Source organism: Pantherophis guttatus, chromosome 2, assembly GCF_059756535.1.
Source record: "Pantherophis guttatus breed Tessera chromosome 2, ASM5975653v1, whole genome shotgun sequence".
Taxonomy (NCBI): Eukaryota; Metazoa; Chordata; class Lepidosauria; order Squamata; family Colubridae; genus Pantherophis; species Pantherophis guttatus.
The window spans coordinates 30,286,873-30,308,336 of NC_142064.1; the positions used below are offsets into that span (position 1 = coordinate 30,286,873).

A 21,464-nucleotide genomic window follows, 5' to 3' on the forward strand; every position below is an offset into this window, starting at 1 on the left:
CAGAGGGTAGGTGCCACCACAGAGAAGGCTCTCCCCCTGGGGGTCGCCAGCCGACATTGTCTGGCTGACGGCACCCTGAGGAGGCCCTCTTTGTGGGAGCGACTGCCGGCTGCCTATAATTTGGCAGTTCAAATCTCACCAGGCTCAAGGTTGACTCAGCCTTCCATCCTTCTGAGATCGGTAAAATGAGAACCCAGATAGTTGAGGGCAATATGCCGATTCTGTAAAACGCTTACAGAGGGCTGTAAAGCACTGTGAAGCGGTATATAAGTCTAAGTGCTATTGCTATCAGTATATAAAATGGCTTGAATGCTAGGTTGGGTAATCAGTTATATATATTTTTTTAAATCAATGTTTAAACTCTGATAATTGTTTTTTAAATATTATTATATTATTATTAGCTATCTTGTGGTATTTGTTGGTGAAAAGATTATACCTAAAGCTAATAAATTTGAAATATATTTGTAATGAATTAAAATAAATTAAAATAAACATGGTCATTTATTCATTTCTGTCTTGAGGTAGCAGAGACCCCCTGGTTATAGTGGATTACAACTTCAATCACTTCTAGAATTATAAAATATGTAGTTCGTTACTGAAGGACCTAAGCTAAGGGGAAATGGTCATTCCATTTAAAGAAAGAACTTTTTAATGACTAATGGGACAGACCTTTCAAGCTATGCCCACAAAACAACTTCAGAATATTATTTCTCATGTTCCATAGTTGTTGGCCTTGAAGGATAAGCCATGCAGGAGTCATAATCAATATTACAAAGAATTTAAATTACAATTTGTCTTCCCTTCCTCCCATTATCTCCTTTACTTAGGAGTGTCTCCTCTGAGCCCTTTGCCCTGCCCTCTATCCAGCTGTGGGCTATGCTGTCTCTTTATCTGTCCACTCCTTTGGCTATGCCTCTACCATTTCAACAGAGGAGTTGCAACAGTTTTTAAACATGTTTTCTTAAGGACTGTTCTTGGCTGTAGAAGTTTGGGATAAGACACTTCCAAAAAAGGCATCCTATGACAGGTCACATTTATTTCTAAATTAGCATCTTTATCCCACTTTTCATATAATAATCTAAAAATACATTTTGTGGATCCTGAAAAAAACCTGAAACACTGCATAAACTAAAATTTCAATTGGGGAAATAGATGCATGAAAAGCCACAGCATAAAATTGATCCCCATCTTGAATTAACTGTCTTTCAACTTCAAGAATGTTTAAAATGTGTAGCCAGAAAGTGCATTATATAGAGTTTGCATTCGATACAAAGTTTTTAGAAATAACTCCTCCTACCAACATTTTCTAATCTACATGAATAATAAATAAGCTTGAGATGTTGATCTCCAATGACTTGCAAAGTTAATGTCATCTCAATGTAATGCAAAAACACAATTTAACATTTCTAAAGATTTCATGAATGATGTTAATTTTCATAAGGCACTTATTATAATAAGTCAAGTGTCATTAGGTTTATTTAAAGCATATTCAAAAATTCAATTGTCTAGACCAAATGGCTATAAAACCAAAGCTTATAATTTTTCATTATACATTTGCCTAACCGAGAACCTCACCTTAATTTGTGTACTAGCATTATTGTAATGCTGATATGATAGACTGCTCTAAAGACAGGAAGCTGCTTTAAATCGTATCAGGCTGTTAGGCCATCTAATTCAGTATTAGTCAATCTGATTAGGCACTAAATAGGATAGCAAGCATAAGTCTTTTGTTGTTTTGAAATTTCAAAGGTAGAATCTGGGTCCTTCAATATGTTTAGTTTAAAATCATAAAGATCCTGTAATCCCTTAATTTGGGATAGAGTTTGGGCGACTAGATGAAGCTGAGAGTTTACTAGCCGATGCCCTTCCTGATGCCACGTGGAGTTTGCAGCAAATAATTTTTCTTTGCACCCTAGGAGAAAAACACCTGCAACTACCTAGGATTGAACTCTCAACCTTCTGAGTGGTAGGCACTCAGGGCGCCACACTGCTCTCAGTTGAATCCCCCAATATACTCTCTTAAATACATAGCAGAAAAAACCTTGCACAAATGAGACCTGCTCCTAATGGGAAGAGATAATCTTAAAGAAATACGTCATGATTTGTCTATTAACCATAATCGCTCAACTGAAATCCAATGTATAGAAATAGTCATTCTCTTACTATACTTTAAATGCTAGAGAAACACATGGAGAGACTGTCATAGAGACAATACATCATATTCAACCTCAAAGTGAAATGTCAAAAGGCTCTGCCTTCTTAAACTGAAATTCACTTGAACTCTACTGCATATAATCCTTATAGGGACCATGTACTCAATATAGTTCAGTGTTTTAAGGAAAACCTGTTTGGTGTCATGCTTAAATAACCTAAAATTCTCCAGATGGCTTCACTTACCTGAAAATTAGGTTGAAAGACACAACAGTCAACTGAACTGTAATGTCCCCTAAGTGTAGTTATTAGGTCTCCTGAATAAATTGTGTAAACAGCAACAGTGCTATCGCATGGCACAAATGCAAATTCAGAACTGCAGCCATGTGATACAGTAAACCTGAGTCCTTTTTTACTTTCATTGCTCACCTTCCCATAATTTACCTGTAAAGATATAAGATAAAAAATTTAGCCTGCCCAATTTCACAAAGCAAATGTGCAATGGTTTGTTAAATTTTAAAAGAGGTTATTTCCCATTGAATGTACAATAGTGGCCAAAATTCTGGAAACCTTTTGGGAAAAGTGTATTTTTGAGGTTTGAGGGCTAATAACACCACTTTTTTTGGAGTTTCAAGATAATCATATTCCACTGCTAAGTATTAACTGACATGATAATTTTTGTTTATCTCATTTTTTCTATGGTGATAATTTTTGTATATCTCATTTTTTCTACGTGTTTCACTTTTCTTCTTTGTATTGTAACTGCTATTTTAATAGCAAATCCTTCATAAAAGTTATTGCATTACATTCTTGATTAAATTATTTTTCCATTGATATGTAATTCTATGGTACTATTCCAAAAAAAGTAGTGTTATTAGCTAGTTTTAGAAAATACACTTTTCCCAAAAGGTTTCCACAATTTTGTCCACTACTGTATAGTACTGGAAAGAATACAGTCCTTTCCTACTCCACAATAGCATTTATCCAATTTTAGACTTGTATAACTCAGAACTCTTTAAAAGAGAGGGGTAGTCTTTTGGTAACTGAAGGCTACAATGGATAAAAGTGATAGAGCAGGAAGAAGAATCAAATAGATAATTTTGTGTCTTTGGGGGGGGGGGGGAATCTCCCTGCCCTCTTTTTTGTGGCAGGGACCATTTCACAATTTTCTCTGTTAATTATTCTTGGACTTATGAAACATATATGTTACAATTTATTAACTCACCTGATCTTGTAAACGAAAGTTACACTAGTATTCTCTAATGCTGATGTAACATCTCTTATGCATGATGATTCTCAGCAATATTCAGCAAACCCAATTTTGAATCTATAGGAACTTGGATACCAATGGTTCTCCTAGTTTTAAAACTTGTCACCCAGTATAAAAACTTGCATTAATGTTATTATGTATGGAGGATTATTATATCACTTGCAGTAGGATTGTCTAAAAGTTTCAAATATTGGAGATTACATCTGATAAAAAGTTATAGTATTATAGGCAGCATGTGGCTTCGTTTTTTAAAATAGCAATTCATTACAGTTGCATTACAGTTTATATTTTTAAGAATATTATTCCCTCTTATTACCACATCTGTGACATTCAGGAATTCTTTTTCTCTGCAAATAGAATGTAATAAAATATGTGTTTGAATAAATATATATGAAATATTATGAATATTGGAATGACTAGAATGTCCTTTATGGTATAACTTACTTATTCATAATATGTAGGAGGAAGATATGATAATGATTTCCTATAACTTGTATGTATGCTATGTTGTTAAGCATGTTTGGCATGAAGATGTTTAATATCTAAATCTGCTGGTAATATGATGGCATAATTACATTTGGTTTAATCAAAATATTTGGTGTCTATTTTAACGTTTTCCCCCAGTATCCCAAGAGACTAAAGTTAACTACATTTAAAAGGCACAAAACACAAATAAGGCTGTTATCATATATATGGTTACCTGAAAATTCCCGCTTAAGTCAATGGCGCTTACTACTAAGTAGATACTGATAGGCTCAAAATATAAACATTAATAATTATTTTGAGGGTGCATTCTATATATGTTTATTTGGAAGTTTTGAATGTTAACTTTTGGAACCAACAGCAGATACATTAATGTGGGAAAGACAAATCAGAAATGTTTAAGCGTTGGGTTATATCATCTATTATACGTAAACCCCTATAGTGTGGAACCTTTTGACGTCTTATAAGGATATGTTTGCAGGGTATTTTTTTTCCTGATAAAGCAATTCAGATCTGCTTAGATCTAAACTCAACATTGGATAATACCAGTGGGAAGGATTGAGAAAATAAATTTGTTTCCAATTCCAATGATGTAAATAAGTAGCTTGGAGATTTATAACTTTGTTGGATAAACACCCATCTTGGGATACTAGAGAACATTTGCCTAAATGCATATTAGAAATTTTTCTTTGTCAGAGGAACATGTTTCAGCCCCTTTAAGAAGGTAAGAATAAGACTTTTGTTCAAACAATGGTCATTAACTATCATCACTGCACATTTCTGACCAGTCTCAAATCAAATCTTTTTGAATCAAATCTTAGACTATGTGGTGACATCAAAATCTCAGATTTTCTTGGATGAAGCTGATTACCTAAATCCGTTTTAATTCGGATAAATGCCCAGATTTGGCATAAATCTTTTAGATTTTTTTTCTTAACATCAATTGAAATTGGTCTTCTTGTTTCTTAAGAAAATTATGCTTATTTTATATACTGGGATGACAGAGAACAGGATACATTTTCATCTTCTTCTATCAGGCACCCCTCCCATAACTTGAAGTCTGTTTTTATATGCCTACCTCAATCTTTTCTTTCCAAAGCTAAACAATCTCAATTATTTCAAGCTTTCTCATAAGACTTATCCAACTTCCCTGATCACCCTCATTAACTTTTTTTTAGCTTCTGAAAGTGTCAGAGCTAAAAATGGACACAATGTTCAAAATGAAAAGTGAAGGAGAGCTATTACTTCCTTGTCTACATTCATTTGTAATTACATTAAAAAAAAGATAATTTCAAAATAATACATTCTCATCAGCTGACAAAAAAGAAGTTTTTACATTACAACTGTTAGTAAACCGAGAGATGTCCATGGGTGAAGAAAACAAACAGACTGCACTACTCACTTCATAACAAGTGACCTTTTTAGGACTGAACTAACATGCAGAGCCTTAATTAAAAAACTAAGTGAAAGTTGGCATGAAGAAATAAATGTTTTTCCTTGTGAAGCCTTGCAGATAGTTTTCAGGCATAAAAACTATTCACCAGTTTATAAATCTTTTTATGTAGCTGAAGTTTTTAAAGACAATTTAAAATGAAATGCATATTTTCATTAAATGAATTGGGGGGGAAGGGTTTTTATAATGCACATCAACTTAGAACACACTGGCAATACAAAGGAAGGTTAAAATGCAACTGCTTTTTCTATAAGTAATAGCTAAGAAAAGAACGCCATTAGTCAGAGAGTTTACTAAAGCTTAATAATTTACCATCACACTAAAAAGTGTGGACTAAGGCACACAGAAGAGATAATTCTGCAAGTAGTTCTCTTTTATGTACAACAAAAATATTTTAAGAATGTAAAACTGGAGGGGAATGAAAAGATTAATGAACTGATAAGTGCCTTGGTAAGCAAATAGCCTGAACTATCAAATTTAAATAAAGAATACTTTAGTCTATATATTTAGCAGAATGAAGGGAGAGTAAAATAAAATGTGGCTATCATGGACTTTATTACTTTAAATATGATATCCATTTCAATATCAACCTTGAATGCAAGTTTGTGCAAAAGTAAGTCTGGCAGTAGAAAACTACTTTCATCTTACTGTCCTGATACTATTTTCCTCCTGAGTGCAAGTGAATGTTATGCTAGGAAATACTGAAAAACTATTATCTAATGCAAGGGTGGGTTCTAAATTTTTTTACTACCAGTTCTGTGGGCGTGGCTTATTTTGTGGGTGTGGCTTGGAGGTCATGTGACTAGGTGGGCATGTCTAGCTGGTCAGAGTCATTTCTGGAAGGTCCTCACACTTACGACCAGTCCTCGCACTTACGACCTGACTCATTTGTTTGCTTTTAACACTGATCAGCTGTAGGATGGCCTTTTGAAGCCCCGCGGCAAGAGTTTAAACAGTGTTTTTCCCTCTAGTCATCAGCTGGGACTCAGGAGGCAGCAATAGACTGGGGGTGGGATCAAATAAAAGGTAAGAATAACGTGCGTGCGTGGGGGGGGAGGGCGGGGGGGAGGACCGGTTCGGTGATGTCATATCGTCACCGCTACCGGCTCAGCCGAACCGGACCGAACCGGGAGGAACCCACCACTGATCTAATGTCTCATGATACGGAGGCATTTGACAGAACAGAGGTTCAATTCAGCTTCCTAACCTTCAGGAAAGTCACAGGAAGTCATCTGGTAATGTGGCAGTGTAACCAGAAAGGGATCAAAATTTTTCAGCATGTACTGTAGTGTATGTGTTTATGTGTGTTATCTGCAGTTTGCTTGGTTTTAGGAAGGCCTTTGTGAGGCAAACTGCTCCCCTTCTCTAAACCTAAAATGCCTCAAAGTACTATTTTTCTTAACACTGTCAGGCTGTTTTTCACTGAGTTGGTAGGCTAAGGAAGGGGATTTGAATTTTTGTCTCTTATCCCTACCCTTAGAACATTGAAAAAGGAAAAAATAAGCTGAAATTTGCCTCAAACCAGTGATTTGAAGCTATTTGAAAGAGTTGTTTGGGGGGAGATGTTAAGGGTAGATGTTGAGAGTTTTCTAATAATTAAAAATTTGCCATTTTGCCATGACTGTTTAGTGAAATGATCTTAGTGGATGAGATACTATGAGGGCTAGAAATGGTATAGGGTACTATTTTATCTTGTCGATATCCACTGCAGGATATCAATGCCCAGTGTAAATCACCTAACTATTGTGGATTACAATTGATATAATTTCTGACTATTTTAGGACTGATGGAAAGTATTATTCAAAATATCTGGAAAATTAGGAAATATATTCTGTTGCACATCTACCATTCTGTTGCTACTTTAATAGCAGAAATAGCAGCTTCCCACATAGGAAGCATAGGTTGCCTCAGGAGGGTGGGGGAAACAGTGGGAGGCTCCATTAAGGAGCTGAAAATCATTCTTAATGAAATCTAATACAGCCCTTAAGTAAAGAGTCGCTCATGCACTGCATGTGTCTATCTTCCCAGAGCCTCCCCTACCCACCTGAGGCATCCCACACTCCTTTTCTCACCTTGCTGCTTCTCTGCTTGTATTTCAACTCCCTCTCTTCTCTGGGAGCTGACTGGAAGAACTGCTGTCAAAATATTTCATCTCCCCATTGGGTATGGAAAGGAACTCCTTCAACGGGATGCAGAAATGGAGCTGAAATTGTCAGGATTTCAGTTCCATTTCTGCACTCTGTTGAAGAAGTTCAGCTCTCCTCCATGCATGGAAGGCAATTGTTTTGCTTTGGTGTAAGAACAGAGCTGAAATCTTTGTTTCTCTACTCTGCAAAAGGAGTTCAGTTCCCCTCCATGCATGGAAAGTTATTCCTTTGGATGGCTACAAGAACACAGCTGAATTCTTGCCTCTCAGTAAGCAGCTTTTTCAGTCAGTCCCTAGAGATGAGAGGGAATCCTCCTGGCAAGTGGCAGCAGCTTGTAGCTGGCTTTCCCGTTGGGTTTCTAGGGAATCTGCAGAGTTGTTTGCAAATGGCAGTCACACAAATTCAAGGCACTTGGCAACTGGCTGTAAGGGCAAACAGAATGCCCAGCATTCAGATCATGATCATGTAATTGCAGGGTGGTGCGACATTTAGAATAGTTGGAAGTATGCATTCCAAAGCCATCATCATTCCAGACCATTGTTAAATGAACAGCTGTAAATCAAGGACTACTTGTATTCTATCTGCCAGCTGAGAATTAATAGAAAAAAGTTCAGAGCATAGTGAATTGGGAGGATAACGGAGTACCACATTTTAACTAGGCTCCCTTCCTGTGTTCTATGCTGATTGCTCTTGCAGTGACTGGTTGACTCTGAATTTCAAAGATTCATGTCTATTAAAACTTGCCTTAGATAGACTTAGATAATCTAGTCAGCACTCTTCTATTGAGTAGTGACTCTTAGGGAAGATTTCAAAAAGGGATAATTAGTAGTATAACTAGCTTGAAAAGCCAATGGTTGCACTTAGTGCGCTTTCTGTCCACCTTGACAAAGTTTTATTTAGTCACATTTTTCTTGTCCTAAAGGTGCTTTTTCAAAAAAGCAACTGGACTTTGTTTTCAGTAGGATATCAAAGTCAACTGAATACTTACACTGAATATACATGTACTAGACGATATGGCAAGTTATGACAAGTATAATTGCCATATTGTTGTGATTGAGACAATTATCCAACAACTGGCTGAAGGTATCTTTTTAACTATTTCATTTTGTGATTGAAAACCAACCTTCTGGCAGCTTCTAAGGTGTGGCAATGGGAAAAAGTTTTACTAAATTGCAAAACAGAAGTTTATCTCCAAATATCATTTACATAATAAGCAGTATCACATTAATTGCTATGGATAAAAAAACTATATTAGTATAGACATTAACATATTGCATCAAAATAATACTGCTTTTTAAATATAGAGCGTTATTCAACTACAATTTTTTTTTAATTACAAAACACAGAGAGTTGTCCAACCAGATGTCCCAAGGCTACTTGTGGCTTTCCATAGCCTTGGACAGTGATCCCTAAGCTTTCCAAAAATTAATTCGTTTGAATGTTATTGAATGAAATATATGATGAAACCTTAACTGTATTTAACTAATTCAAAGTTAAAATGTAAAGTTAGTCCATATCCAGGACCTGTTCATTTCTTGAAGTGTGGCCAGCAAACGTTTATTGGAAAATCAAATTCAGCCCTTAGCCCCCCTCCCCAAAATTATGCACCCCTAAAAAAACAACTTGGTCAATACTGTAAGATCCCTGGGTTATTCCGTGTTTTCCCGAAAATAAGACCATCTTATATTTTTTTTGAACCCTGAAATAAGCGCTTGGCCTTATTGCCATGCGCTCAAAAGCCCAATTGGGCTTATTATCAGGGGATGTCTTATTTTGGGGGATACGGTATTAGAAAATATTTTGGTGGAGCTTAAACTTACAACTCATTGAGTACAAACAATTAAAGAGTGTTACTAAAATAAACACTGACAAATTACAGCAACTTTGAAACAAATTTTCAATATCTTATTTTACAAAATCCGTCATCTCATGTTCTAAAGAATATCGGACCTGTGCCTTATGATTGTAAGATTGGATTAATTTAGATAGAAAGATAGATCTATAGTGTTGCTTAAAAGTTGGTGAATTCTTTTGGATTTTCAATATTTCTGCACAAATAAGACAAAATATGATATATTCTACACACGTCTGAAAACTAGATATCGTACAATAGAGAACCTTATTAAATAAACGAGTCAAAAACTTTATACATATACTATGTCAGATCTTATAGAAAGAAATACAGGAGAGTTAGAAATTTCTCAAAATAGGTTGCTGGAAGTTAGCTACATACCACTGCAATATAGAGAATCACTGTGGAAATATAGTAGCCCTTAATTGAATTAACTGCTAAAAGGGACCTACAGTATATAAGAAATGTAAGATAAATAAGATCATTAAGTAGGTATACTTGCAAGTTGATAATATCTGCAGAGAGTTAGAAGGAACAAGTTTGAATCTTCTAATGCATAGAACAAAAACTAAAATGAACAAAAAAGGCTTTTTGGGGCTTTTACTAATAAGAGGAAAAGGCAATAGGTGGACTTGCTGCTTAGGAATGATTCAGGATGATAACATGTTATTAAGGTAAGGCAGAACTTCTCATATCCTTCTACCCTGAGGGAAAACATAATGAAATAGACTGAAGTAGAAAAATGGGCAAGGGGAGTGTGTGATAACCTAATGCAAGTAAAGAGATGGTTAAGGAGCACCAACTACTATGAACAAGTTTAAATCTCCAGGACCAAATCTAGAGCTTGTTGATGTCATCTTGAAGTTTTTTCTGTCCTGTTTCAGAAATTAGTATAGTATTATAGGAGGGCAAATGTTGTTCTTGCTCTCAAAAAGGAGAAAGAAAAAGAACTGGAAAACTACAGTCCTACCAACTGGATTTCAAAGAAATGGGTAAAACATGGCAAAAGCCAACATGGGTTTATCGAAAGTAAACCATATCAAAACAACAGAATCTCCTTTTTCAATAAATTGACTAGTTTAGCTGACTAAATGTGGCCGACACTGCGTAACTCAAGTTTTATATTTGGGTAGGAAAAGAAGACAATATAAGATAGAGCTGATGTACTGGGTACACATGAAAAAGAGATTTGAGCTTTTTGGTGATTCACAAGATGATAATGAATTCATGGTTTGAGGTAGCTGCATAAAGAAGAAATTATGGTTTCCAGGCTGTATCGTATCAAGAGTAGAGTCAAGATCAAGAGCAAACAGTTCCTTTCTATTCTATATTGGTCAACTGCACCTAAAATACTTTATCCAGTTCTGATCATATTTTAGGAAAGACATTGAGAAACTGGAGCATGCCTGGAGGAAAACAACTAAGATGAGGAACATGAAGAGATATAGTTACAAACTACTGGAGGATAAAATGCTTAGTATGGAGATAAAAAGTCTGTGGGAGACATGATAGCTGTCTTCCAGGGTCTGAAGGACTGTCATGTAGAAGATGGGGCAGAATTGTTCAGAGTTCTTCCAGAAGATAGGAAAAGAAACTGTGCAATTAAATCAAGATGTTTAATTGGACTAAGGAAAAGAGTTCTAATAATAAATTAGTCAATAGATTATATGAAAAGGTGACAGTCTCTCCTTTGTGGAAACTGTTTAAACAGAAGGTGAATGGCCAACTGGAATGGACAGGGGGTTGGGCTAAAAGAGCTCCAAGTTACTTTCCAGCCCTCATAGTTTATGAATTTATATATAAGCTTTCAAGGCATATATGCTTCTGGATTAGAAATACTCTGCTTAAAGGAAGCAACTTGTTTTATTTCTACAGCACTTTCCACACAACAGACGTCTACCATACTTTGCATTATTAAGAAGCTGCATAGCTGAGAAAAAGCCTTAACTATATATAGTTTGACTATGGTGAATCCAACAGTTGATATATTCTCCACTATAACCTTTTCCTCTTCTCCTATATGTAATACTCTATAGTATTTGCCTCATATATATTGGCTGAACACCAATCCTTCAAATAAGACTCAAGATAGGGAACACAGTCAGGATATATCCCTAAGTGTCCATATTCCTCCCCAAAACCTGTTCAGACATTACTTCTTAATATACTTTTGCAAAGCGCTTTCATAAACTGGTTAACTAATGCATGATATTATGAATAAGTTTATTTCTATTTTCAAAATAAACGCTTACAGTCATAGGCCATGCAAATTACAGATTCCTACTGTAGAGCAAGCTCTCTTATAAATACCTCAAGGAGGCTGAAAAGGGAGAGCCTATAAGATTATAAGTGCAGGCTAGTAAGGTAATAGTTTTTAATTTGAATTTTATGGCCAACATTCAACATGTGGAAGCCCGTTAATTACCGCAAGAAAGAGGTCTAATTATGCTGGGTTCTTTTTAAAATCTCATGTTTACGTTCCATTATTTCCCTAGTGTTCTCTTCCTCAAATTCACATTACACTTTTTCTATTCTCAGTGTAAGCTTCACTATCTTGTGTCCAATTCTTTAACATTAAAAGATACATTTATATCCATTATGTAAGAAATACCCATCTTCCCACACAATCTCATAATTTATAAGCTGAGATATTCTGAAAGAAAGGAAGAAAGAAGCAAAAATATTACCTTGATAACAGAATTTCAATACACAGGATTTCTAAAAAAAACTGTGCACGCCTAATATGTATGGATGATCAGTGGCATATAATTTTAATCCAAAACCTGAGCTGTCTTTTCTGTCGTCATAATCAATCAATACTTCCTATTCTTATTTCAAGTTTTTATTTTATTTATTTATATCTCACCTTTATAATTCTTACAAATAACTCAAGGCAGTGAACACATGCAACACATCTTCCTCTTCCTATTTATCCTCCTATCTTGATGGAGACAAAGCACCAATATTGTTTTAAAAGACTGGAGATATAAACAATTCCACATTTCTAACCACATATTTCTTACCAGTGTGTTCTCTCCAGTTGAACTATTCCAGAGTCTCATGCGATCATCTGTACCAATTGTCAAAAGGTAAAGCCCATCACTGGTAAAACATAAGCCATTGACTCTTCCGTTATGGGCAGTATTTACTATAAGGAAAATATGCACAATTTGAAATTCTGCACAGCAATATATATAGCTTGGTATTGCAAAAAATAATTATTATATCATGAAAACATTGTGTTTTGAAATTTTAAAAATTATATAAAATATCCTGTTACATAACATTTATTATGGAAAGGTAAGTACTGTATTTAAGGATGTACTGGTAGCATTATTAGAATAATATCTGCATCAAGACACCAATGTCATTTTATTTTTATTTTTTAAAGGAAAAGGGAGAAGGATCAACTAAAAAAAATAGCAATACTAGATGAAATATATGATTGAGCAATTTATTAAATAGTATCCAATATTTTTAATTTCATTTGTTTTATTATGGAATGTGGCTGTCCAAATTTTTACTGTCAAGAGTATCATGTTATTTTTCTTCTGCTAATACCATTTTTAATGGCTATTCTTTAGCTAGATTTGTGCCTAAAAGAATTCCACTTGTGTGCACTTGCAGTAAAAATGGAGTAATGGCTGGTGTCAGGTGCCAGCAACCAGATCCACAGGTGTAAGCTTCAAGCCAACTACTTTATTATATTCTGCCTATTATATAGGAGTTCCTTCAGACTACCAGCCTTCACCTGGGAACAGACAGATAAGGCTCTATGGAGCTTAAGGGAGGGACATTTGTAGATGTCTTGTGGCCTAGGTCATTGATATTTGCATTGACTCCTTGCTAGAGTAGTTGCAACGTGTGGAATCGTGGAATGCCGGGGGAGGCATTTTGGAGATCATCTGTTTTAACTCCCTGCCCAATGCAATAATTCTCTACAACAAAACTAAGGGCAGCTTATTGTTCCCTTGCTCATTAACAACACTTGTTAATGCTTGAATATTTTTTCTGAAGTAAGATGATGTTATACCACCTTAATTTCATAGAATCATTTATATATTCTACTGGCATTTTTACTAGAATGACACACCATAGAAGAGAAGAAAAAAAAGCAGACAGACATTTCCATATTATTCCCCAATTAAAATTAATGAGTTAAGACTTGGGAAAGCTACTTGCATCCTAGAAAAGATATGAAGATGAACAGGATTCGTATAATCCTGGATTATTTTTGTAGGTAAAAATAGACACATGGGCTTAAACCAGCTAGTTAATCCCTTTAAAATTCTCAAGTTTCAGTATGGGAGATTTCAACAGATCATCCATTTCAACACATTGAAATCATATTTAATTATTGTCTGAATCATTCTAAATTACTAGGAATCATAATTACAGATTTAAAACAACTAAGAAAAAAACATTTTTTTGGTTGAGAGTTGTAGTCCCTTGGGGGACTATATAATATATTGGTGTCATATGCTAACCATGAATAAGACAAAAGCTAGTATTTTTAAAAAGGTCATGGAACCTTTCATATAGCATTTAGTACTGACACTGTCATCTATCCTAGGCTATATAATAGCATGGTTCCCTTTTAATATGAACTTATATTAGAATAATTAGAATAAAATAATTAGAATTAAAAAATAATAATTAGAATAAAACTATAATATTGATGTATGAAATATATTACTTGCTTCAGAAGCTGCTTTTGACTTCTCCCCATTATGTTGATCAAGAGTGAGTAGACAGGCAGATGCTCTCCTTACATCCCACAATTTTACTCTACTGTCAGCACTAAAGGAAAAACAAACTTTGAGGTGATTTATGAGCAATACAAATGAACTTTCAACAGTTTTATAATTATTTTATTTTCAATTATTTTAACTGGGATATATTTATGTGTTCTTTTATAAATGCAGAAAATGATCTCTGAGAGTTTCTTTTGGAACGATATTCTAATTATCCCCACCCCTTCCCAAAATATTCTGAAAACAAACTCTAAACCTCAAAAGCACTGCTGACTCCAGATAATCTTCATCCAGTTAACATCATATGGACATGATCACATGTCCATATTTCAATAATTTGGCAACCGGTTTGCATTATAACCAATTTCAGTCACATGATTTGCTTAATGACCACCGATTATTCAGTCTTATAACCACATGATTTGCTTAACAACCACTATAAAATGGTTGAAGAATTGGGTCTGGTTATGTGGGTATCTCTGTTTATGATCATAATGATGTACAACTGAAATTCCAATCCCAATGGTGGTAATAAGTCAGGGCTGTCAAACTCTTGGCCCATGGGCTGCATGTGTCATGTGCTGGCCATGCCCATGCCCAGTTTAGCAAAGGGGGAAAAAGTCCCCATATGTCATGTGATGCCACCATGACGATATGAGTTTGACACCCCTGTCATAATTCAAGGACTTTGTGTATTTTAAACTCTTATGAAAATCAGCAAAAATCAGTTATTGTGAAAGATAAGACTTGTCTTCTTAAAGGCTTTTTAAAAATCTAAGTACCTACCAAAACCATCAAATTAGGTGTGAGGAAGGCTTTGGTTTACTTCAGGACTTTTAAGATATTCCTAAATGTGCTTTTTTAAAGTAGTAATTTTATTAAAAATTATAACTATAATGATAAAGAATATAAACTATAAAAAGTAAAAAGTAGAAGATAAAGTAAGACAATAGAAATTACTGAAAAGAAAACTAATGAAGAAAAAGAAAAGAAATATATAAAGAAATGACTTTCCCTTCATCATAAGTATAATACTTGATTATTTTAGTAACTTATGTCTTAAAACAGAAATCATCTTTGCTTCCCATATTTCATATCTCATCTATAAATGAATCCTTACCCCTTGTTGTCCAGTCCTAGGCAGCAAAAGTCAATTAAGGGTTACCAGAGATAACATACCTACTTTAACCTTGATCAAATAAATCACCTTTATATTCCTTCCTTTATCTTAAACTTTAGTTCCTTCAAAAAATGTCCTAAAATACATTTCTCTTTGGTTTTTTTCTTTGTCTCCTATGAAATTCTTCAAAGCTTTAATCAGCCTCTTTTGTGAATCCAATATAAGAAGATTATTCAGGTAACTTACTTGGTTTGTTATTTATTTTAAAGTTATTTTAATTATTAAGATATGTCAGTTTCTTTTGTTATGAACCATCTTTTTCCATATCATTCTTGGAGCTTTTCATTAATTCCATTTTCAAATCTGTCTCAATTTGTCTTGTTCCACTTCCATATCATCTTTTAAACAAAGTCTATCTATAGAGGCAGACACTCTTAAAATCAACTTCTGGGTCCATTATTCAAAAATATCCTCCAATATGCCCAATATTAAGATATTTTGCTACATTCTATATTAATAAGTCACAGTTAAGTGTTATCTCCCTTTAACTGTGATCTTTAGACACTTTTAATTCCCTCTAGTGTCCAACCTTCAATGTCTTCTCTGTTCTGTATTTTTTAAAGAACTCAAAATAAAAGTATTTTCCCAGAGGGTTCTCATAATTAATACTAAAACCCTTTTTTTGTACCTATTTCTTTTGCTAGGAAAGTCACTGGTGCTCTAAACCTTGAAGTTCCAAAGATTCCTAATAGTTGAAAAGCAGTTAACAATTTCCAAAAGTGATTAGAAAAGAATGTGGGGACTTCCCGTGAATGCCATGTGTGACTGATATCCTTCTAGTAGCAAGACCACATTTGCAAGAATTGTTGCTAGATGCAGGAGCCAGGCTGTTAAAATCACTCTGAAGGAAGGAGAGATTGTTGAGATTATCCAACAGCCAGTCTTCATGAGTAGATCACAAAAGCTGCTGTTTTGCAGTCAGTTTATGAGATCAGTGGCTAGGAGCTGTGATTCTATCAAGCTCACACTCATAAAACCGCATTTGATGGACATGAATCTTGATCAATTTCTTAATAATTTTTTGGATTTTTTTTCTGTACTGGAGAGAAAACCTGTTTGGCAAAGTTTTGTATTCTGACATGAATTTTAATGGTTTGTTTTAGTTTTTAATAATATTGGGGCCAAATTATTTAATATGTTTTTAAATTGTTTTTTAAATTTTGTGGATATATGTGTTTTATTGTTGGCTGTGCACCGCCCTGAGTCCCTCGGGAGAAGGGCGCTACAAAAATTTAAATAAATAAATAAATAAATAAATAAATAAATAAATAAATAAATAAATTAGGCGAGTCCTCATTTCTTTAGAGAAATATGATGTAAATTTGATTTTAAAAGCTTTTGAATATACGTTTTGGATTATGCAGCAAAAGGGTGCTTAGAATATGAATTTTGGATCATTAGCAGTTTAAGGGTCCAGTTAGATTTGGAATCTGATTTCATTAGAATAAATTTTATCATGGAAAAATGGTCATTGTTTACAGTTTTTATGATAAGGGGACCTTGAAGATTGGGCGCTAGAGGGAACTAAAGGGTAAAAAAAGAATGGGCAGATATTTCTCTGCCAAACCTTTTGCTAAAACAAATAAATTTCTTGATAAAATGGATGCAGCATGCTGTAATGAAGCTGTAGAACAAGTACAATGAATAATTTTGAAATTATCTAGAAAGAGGATTTAAATATAAGCAATAAGAATATGGAGAAAGATAGAGACATACAAGTGGAACTGATGGATGACTTATTCCATAATTGATATGTACAAGTATTAAACTAGGAAATAGATCTTTTTTATTATACAAAATAACAGTGTTAAAGTTTTGAAAGAACTGTGATTCCAAAAACAGATGAACAGAAAATTAGATCCTTATTGAAGGGATTAAAAAAAATGAAATTAAAAATGCTCAGGAACTGTACAGGGTACAAAATGTGATGAATTTTGGAAAGCAGCAGCTTATTGCTTTTATTTCTTTTCCTAGAAGTACTCTAATGGGACATTTATTATCAAATTAAGTAAATGAATAAATGAATAAAAATACCCTTGATCATAAATTTGTCATTATTTAATGAATATTGCTGATGTAGGTATCAAAAAAGTTAAGTTTGAAAAGAACACAGAGGCTATTAAAATATTCATTCAGCAATAATATAGTAAATCTTTGACTTAACTCTAATTTTACATTTCAATGCCAAGATTTATATTCATGGTTTAAAATATTTATCTGCTTTTAAATTTAATTTTTTTTTTAGAAAAATCAACTTAGGAAATGCTGCCAACCTGGGCATTTAAGGTCAGAAGTAGGGGACATGGTGGCATTAAGTGATAATTACATAAATACCATGACTTATATACTTGGATCAGGTGACTTAAGGGAGTATGTAATCATGGCAGATATTGTCACTGTGTAATTTGTGCAAGATATAATTTTTACGTCATTGCACTTTGTATGGATGCCACTGTCAAAGAAATTTAGAATAGGTTTTTTAAAACACTGATTGACTTTAATAAACATTGCTTTATTTTATTGGTTTCTTTTACCTTCCAGTTGCTAAAATAAATTCATAACGGGGTGACCAAGATACTGCTAGAATTTCTTGAGTATGACCTAAAAATACAAAAGCATAATAATATTTTTGGTTTATTAAGACAGGTTTAACATTGTTTTCTATTATTCTCCTCTTACATAGATCATATTGAAAATTTTTGTACAGACTTTAATACTACTGTATATTTTAAAAAAGAATAGTAATCTAAATTTGCATTTTTGTTACAAAATGAAAACTTTGTAAATTGCAAGGCTCATGCAAATAGAAATAACTTTTCAATTTTAAATTAACATGTATAAACTAATTATATAAACACTAATTCTTATAGAAATCCAGCATCATGTGTCACTCAGTTTATATGAATAATTCTTTATATGAATAATAATTTTCTGAAGGCACTATTGAGGACCATAGAATATGCAGAGCGAAACATCATGTCATTTTATATATCAACATAAATTCAGATGTAATTCTGGTAATGGAGGAAAAGTAGAATTTGTGATAACATGTATAAGTACAGCAGAATTCAAGGGTATAGTTGTAAGAAAAGAACTATGCCATTACAGAATGAAGATGCAATAATTTTCAATGTTAACAGGATTTTATAAGATTTGCATCCAAAATGGCATTCCTTATTTACATCCTGAAACAATACAGGTAAATTATATAGCTCAGGATTCTAAATCTATTCCATAATGTATTAAGTCTGAATTCTTGTCAGCTATTAAGCTGTCACTTTTCACACCACAGATTCTGAGCTGATACCAGAAGGTAGATACCAGATACGATACCTGAGATAATAGAGGAAGGTCACCAACTAATAACTGTAAACTCCTTGGCAATGGTGAATGGGAACAGGGCAATACAAAGGGCAGAAAGAATGAAAAAGGAGAGTGCCCTACAAGAGAAATCATTCCCTGTTCATTACTTGTTTTCTGGAATAAGAACATTGTTTCATGGCTTACCTGAATTAGTTTACAATTACAAATATAATTTTAATTAACCAGGTGTAATCTAAAACACTTGGACAAATATTACCAAGAGTGTTTCTCAACTTGCTTAGAAAACTACAATTTTACATCTCAATGATATAAAACTCAAGGAGTCCAGCTTAAGTAGACATCAGCATTTTTTATAATTATCAATAATATATCTTTAGGCCAACAGGATCAGAAAAATGTTAAGTAAGAAAGCCCTTCTCACTGTGTTTCTTTGACAACTGGCACTAAACACATCTGTCCTATTACTTACAAAGAAAATATTGTTCAGTGCAGTTCTTTACACAGTGTGGTATACTCAAAGTAGTTATTGTCTAACATTTATGTTTCAGAGTAAGAAATACCCTGCAGAATGTGAGAACAAGATCCAGACTTGAAGTCACAAAGTTGTACTTTGGAGTTTTTGGTACCAACTGTAACAGAAAAAGACAAAAACACATTACAGAAAACAAACACAAGCTCTGCATGTTGATATAAAAAAATATACAAAATGCTGCTATAAAAATAGATAGCAGTTTTAATATCTTTAAACTTTGCATAGGTTCATTAGAGAATTACTTTTCTGATAATTACATTTCTCATTAGCACACAGCATCTTTTTCATAAACAAGAACAAGAAAGAAGATATTATATATTTTCTTTTATAAAAAAGGAGTATATTATAATAAAGGAAACATTTATGTGTATGTGTAGAGCAAAACTTTATATACTTCACCCTATACAGAGTTTCAATTGGATTGCCCTTAATGCTGACTAATACTCTTCTTGTTCATGAGATGCTCTTGTTTTCTAACAACTCAAAATATAGTCAAAATGCCTGGTAAACCATTATGCTACATTTAATTAGTGGCATATGTTCATTGAAATATAATTCAGATCACCTCATTTTGACTAAGTAAGTAATGTGAACCATGAATATCCTTAAAAATATGGTCGTGGGGGAGAGAGAAATGATAGATGAGTCAGATATGTGGCCCCATCATGTAACAAATATGACTGATTTTTTTATTTTAAGATTATTATTTGCTATGCCTAAGTATCAGACTGGCCAAGAAATATTTTAATAGTACAATTTGTGCATGTTTATTAAAAAAGCCCCAATGTGTTCACAAAAGCATGGTAAATATCTAGAAAATACGTTACACAATAAGATTATGTATTATTCAAGTATTCTTTCTCAAAAGCAAAGGTTTGTAGAGACCAATAATTATAAACAGAAACCAACAGCAGCCCTACTGAAATTATGCCACATTTGTAACTCTAAATTATGTTATTTTGCAATCTTAAATATAGAAAATAATTATTTAAAAAAATGAAAGTTAAAATATGATTATTATGTTCAAAATATATTTAAAATTAATGCAAACCTGCAATTAAGCAATGTCTTGTAGCAACAGGAGACATATGATGGCTATATACTGTCTCATCAAAATGAAATTCATCAGCAGGCTGTTAATTGAAAAACAATACATTATTAAATACTTGGACCAATTCAAATCTTAACCAGAAGCAATAGACCATAGATATTATTTATAACACAGTAGCAAATATAAAATAGTGTCACATTTTAATCCTCCATATACCATCAACATAATACAAAGATACATGTACTTATAATTACAAAATTAAACAGCTTTTACTTAACGTTTTTAATCCTGTTTTCAACTACAAGAGAAAAAAAATCTCATACCATTCTACATTTATATTACGTTTAGCCCCACCTACATCTTACAGTTGCTTTTCCTATTTTTATATATGTCCACAAATTTTTACATTTTATAATTTTTATATATATTATTCACAATTGTCAGTTATAAAATGATTAAATTTCAGTACTATTAATATCTGTAAAATTGAACTTTAAATTTTAAACACGTTATTTTCCATAAGATATTAAAGAACATTTATTCCTTATTTATACAAACTTGTGCATAAAATAACATTGTAGTAAAATAATTTATTACTTTTTATTATCATTTTAATGCAACCTTTGAATGTGGTGCCCTTTAACCATAGATATATTTATTTATCTGGCTTTAAAGTTGATAGGTACAAATGAAAACCCAAGTGATTTCTTGCTTTTGTGAGAAAACAGTGGCTGCACTGAGATTTGGTTCAACTTGATGCAACACTGAAAATGCAGTAACATTTTCTCCACAATTTTGAAGAGGTAGAGGACATCTTCATGGTCTCTGAAGTTTAAAATATCTACCTTGATTAAGATCTGCTTTGAATTGTCATTGTAACATAATTCCAAAATTTCCCTTTAATTTATAATTTCTACATTATATACATTTACTTTGTATGGATTCATCATGTATCCCATTTCTCTGTCTCTGTCTGTCTGTCTCTCTCCCCCCTCCCTTTTTCCCACAATACTTCTCAAAGTAATTCCATCCTTTTTTGTTTCCTCCTTTTATGGTATTTTTGCAAAGAGGAAGATGAGTGTGTATAGTTTGTACATGTTGAGATTGAGTTACATGGTTAATGTGGCAATTTAGTAAATTAGATTTAGTTAATTAGGAGTTATAAATTCAATGTAATCTATATTTTCTATAATCTACATTTCTATAGATTATATACATTTCTGTAGATTATATACAGAATATAATCTGTATATAATAGAATATATAT

The 21,464-nt window shown here is 33.3% G+C and overlaps 1 protein-coding gene across 1 annotated transcript in view; it reads right to left on the reverse strand.

The window, feature by feature from the left end:
• The window catches only part of ERCC8 (ERCC excision repair 8, CSA ubiquitin ligase complex subunit), a 35,011-nt gene that overhangs the window by 2,227 nt on the left and 11,320 nt on the right, over nucleotides 1–21,464 (reverse strand). Inside the window, exons 5-10 of the mRNA XM_060690682.2 lie at nucleotides 20,198–20,279; nucleotides 19,175–19,243; nucleotides 17,825–17,891; nucleotides 14,053–14,156; nucleotides 12,380–12,504; nucleotides 2,398–2,595 (exon numbers count right to left, since the gene is read on the reverse strand). Of these exons, the coding sequence (XP_060546665.2) occupies nucleotides 2,398–2,595; nucleotides 12,380–12,504; nucleotides 14,053–14,156; nucleotides 17,825–17,891; nucleotides 19,175–19,243; nucleotides 20,198–20,279 (645 nt within the window). The remainder of the gene's footprint in view (nucleotides 1–2,397; nucleotides 2,596–12,379; nucleotides 12,505–14,052; nucleotides 14,157–17,824; nucleotides 17,892–19,174; nucleotides 19,244–20,197; nucleotides 20,280–21,464) is intronic.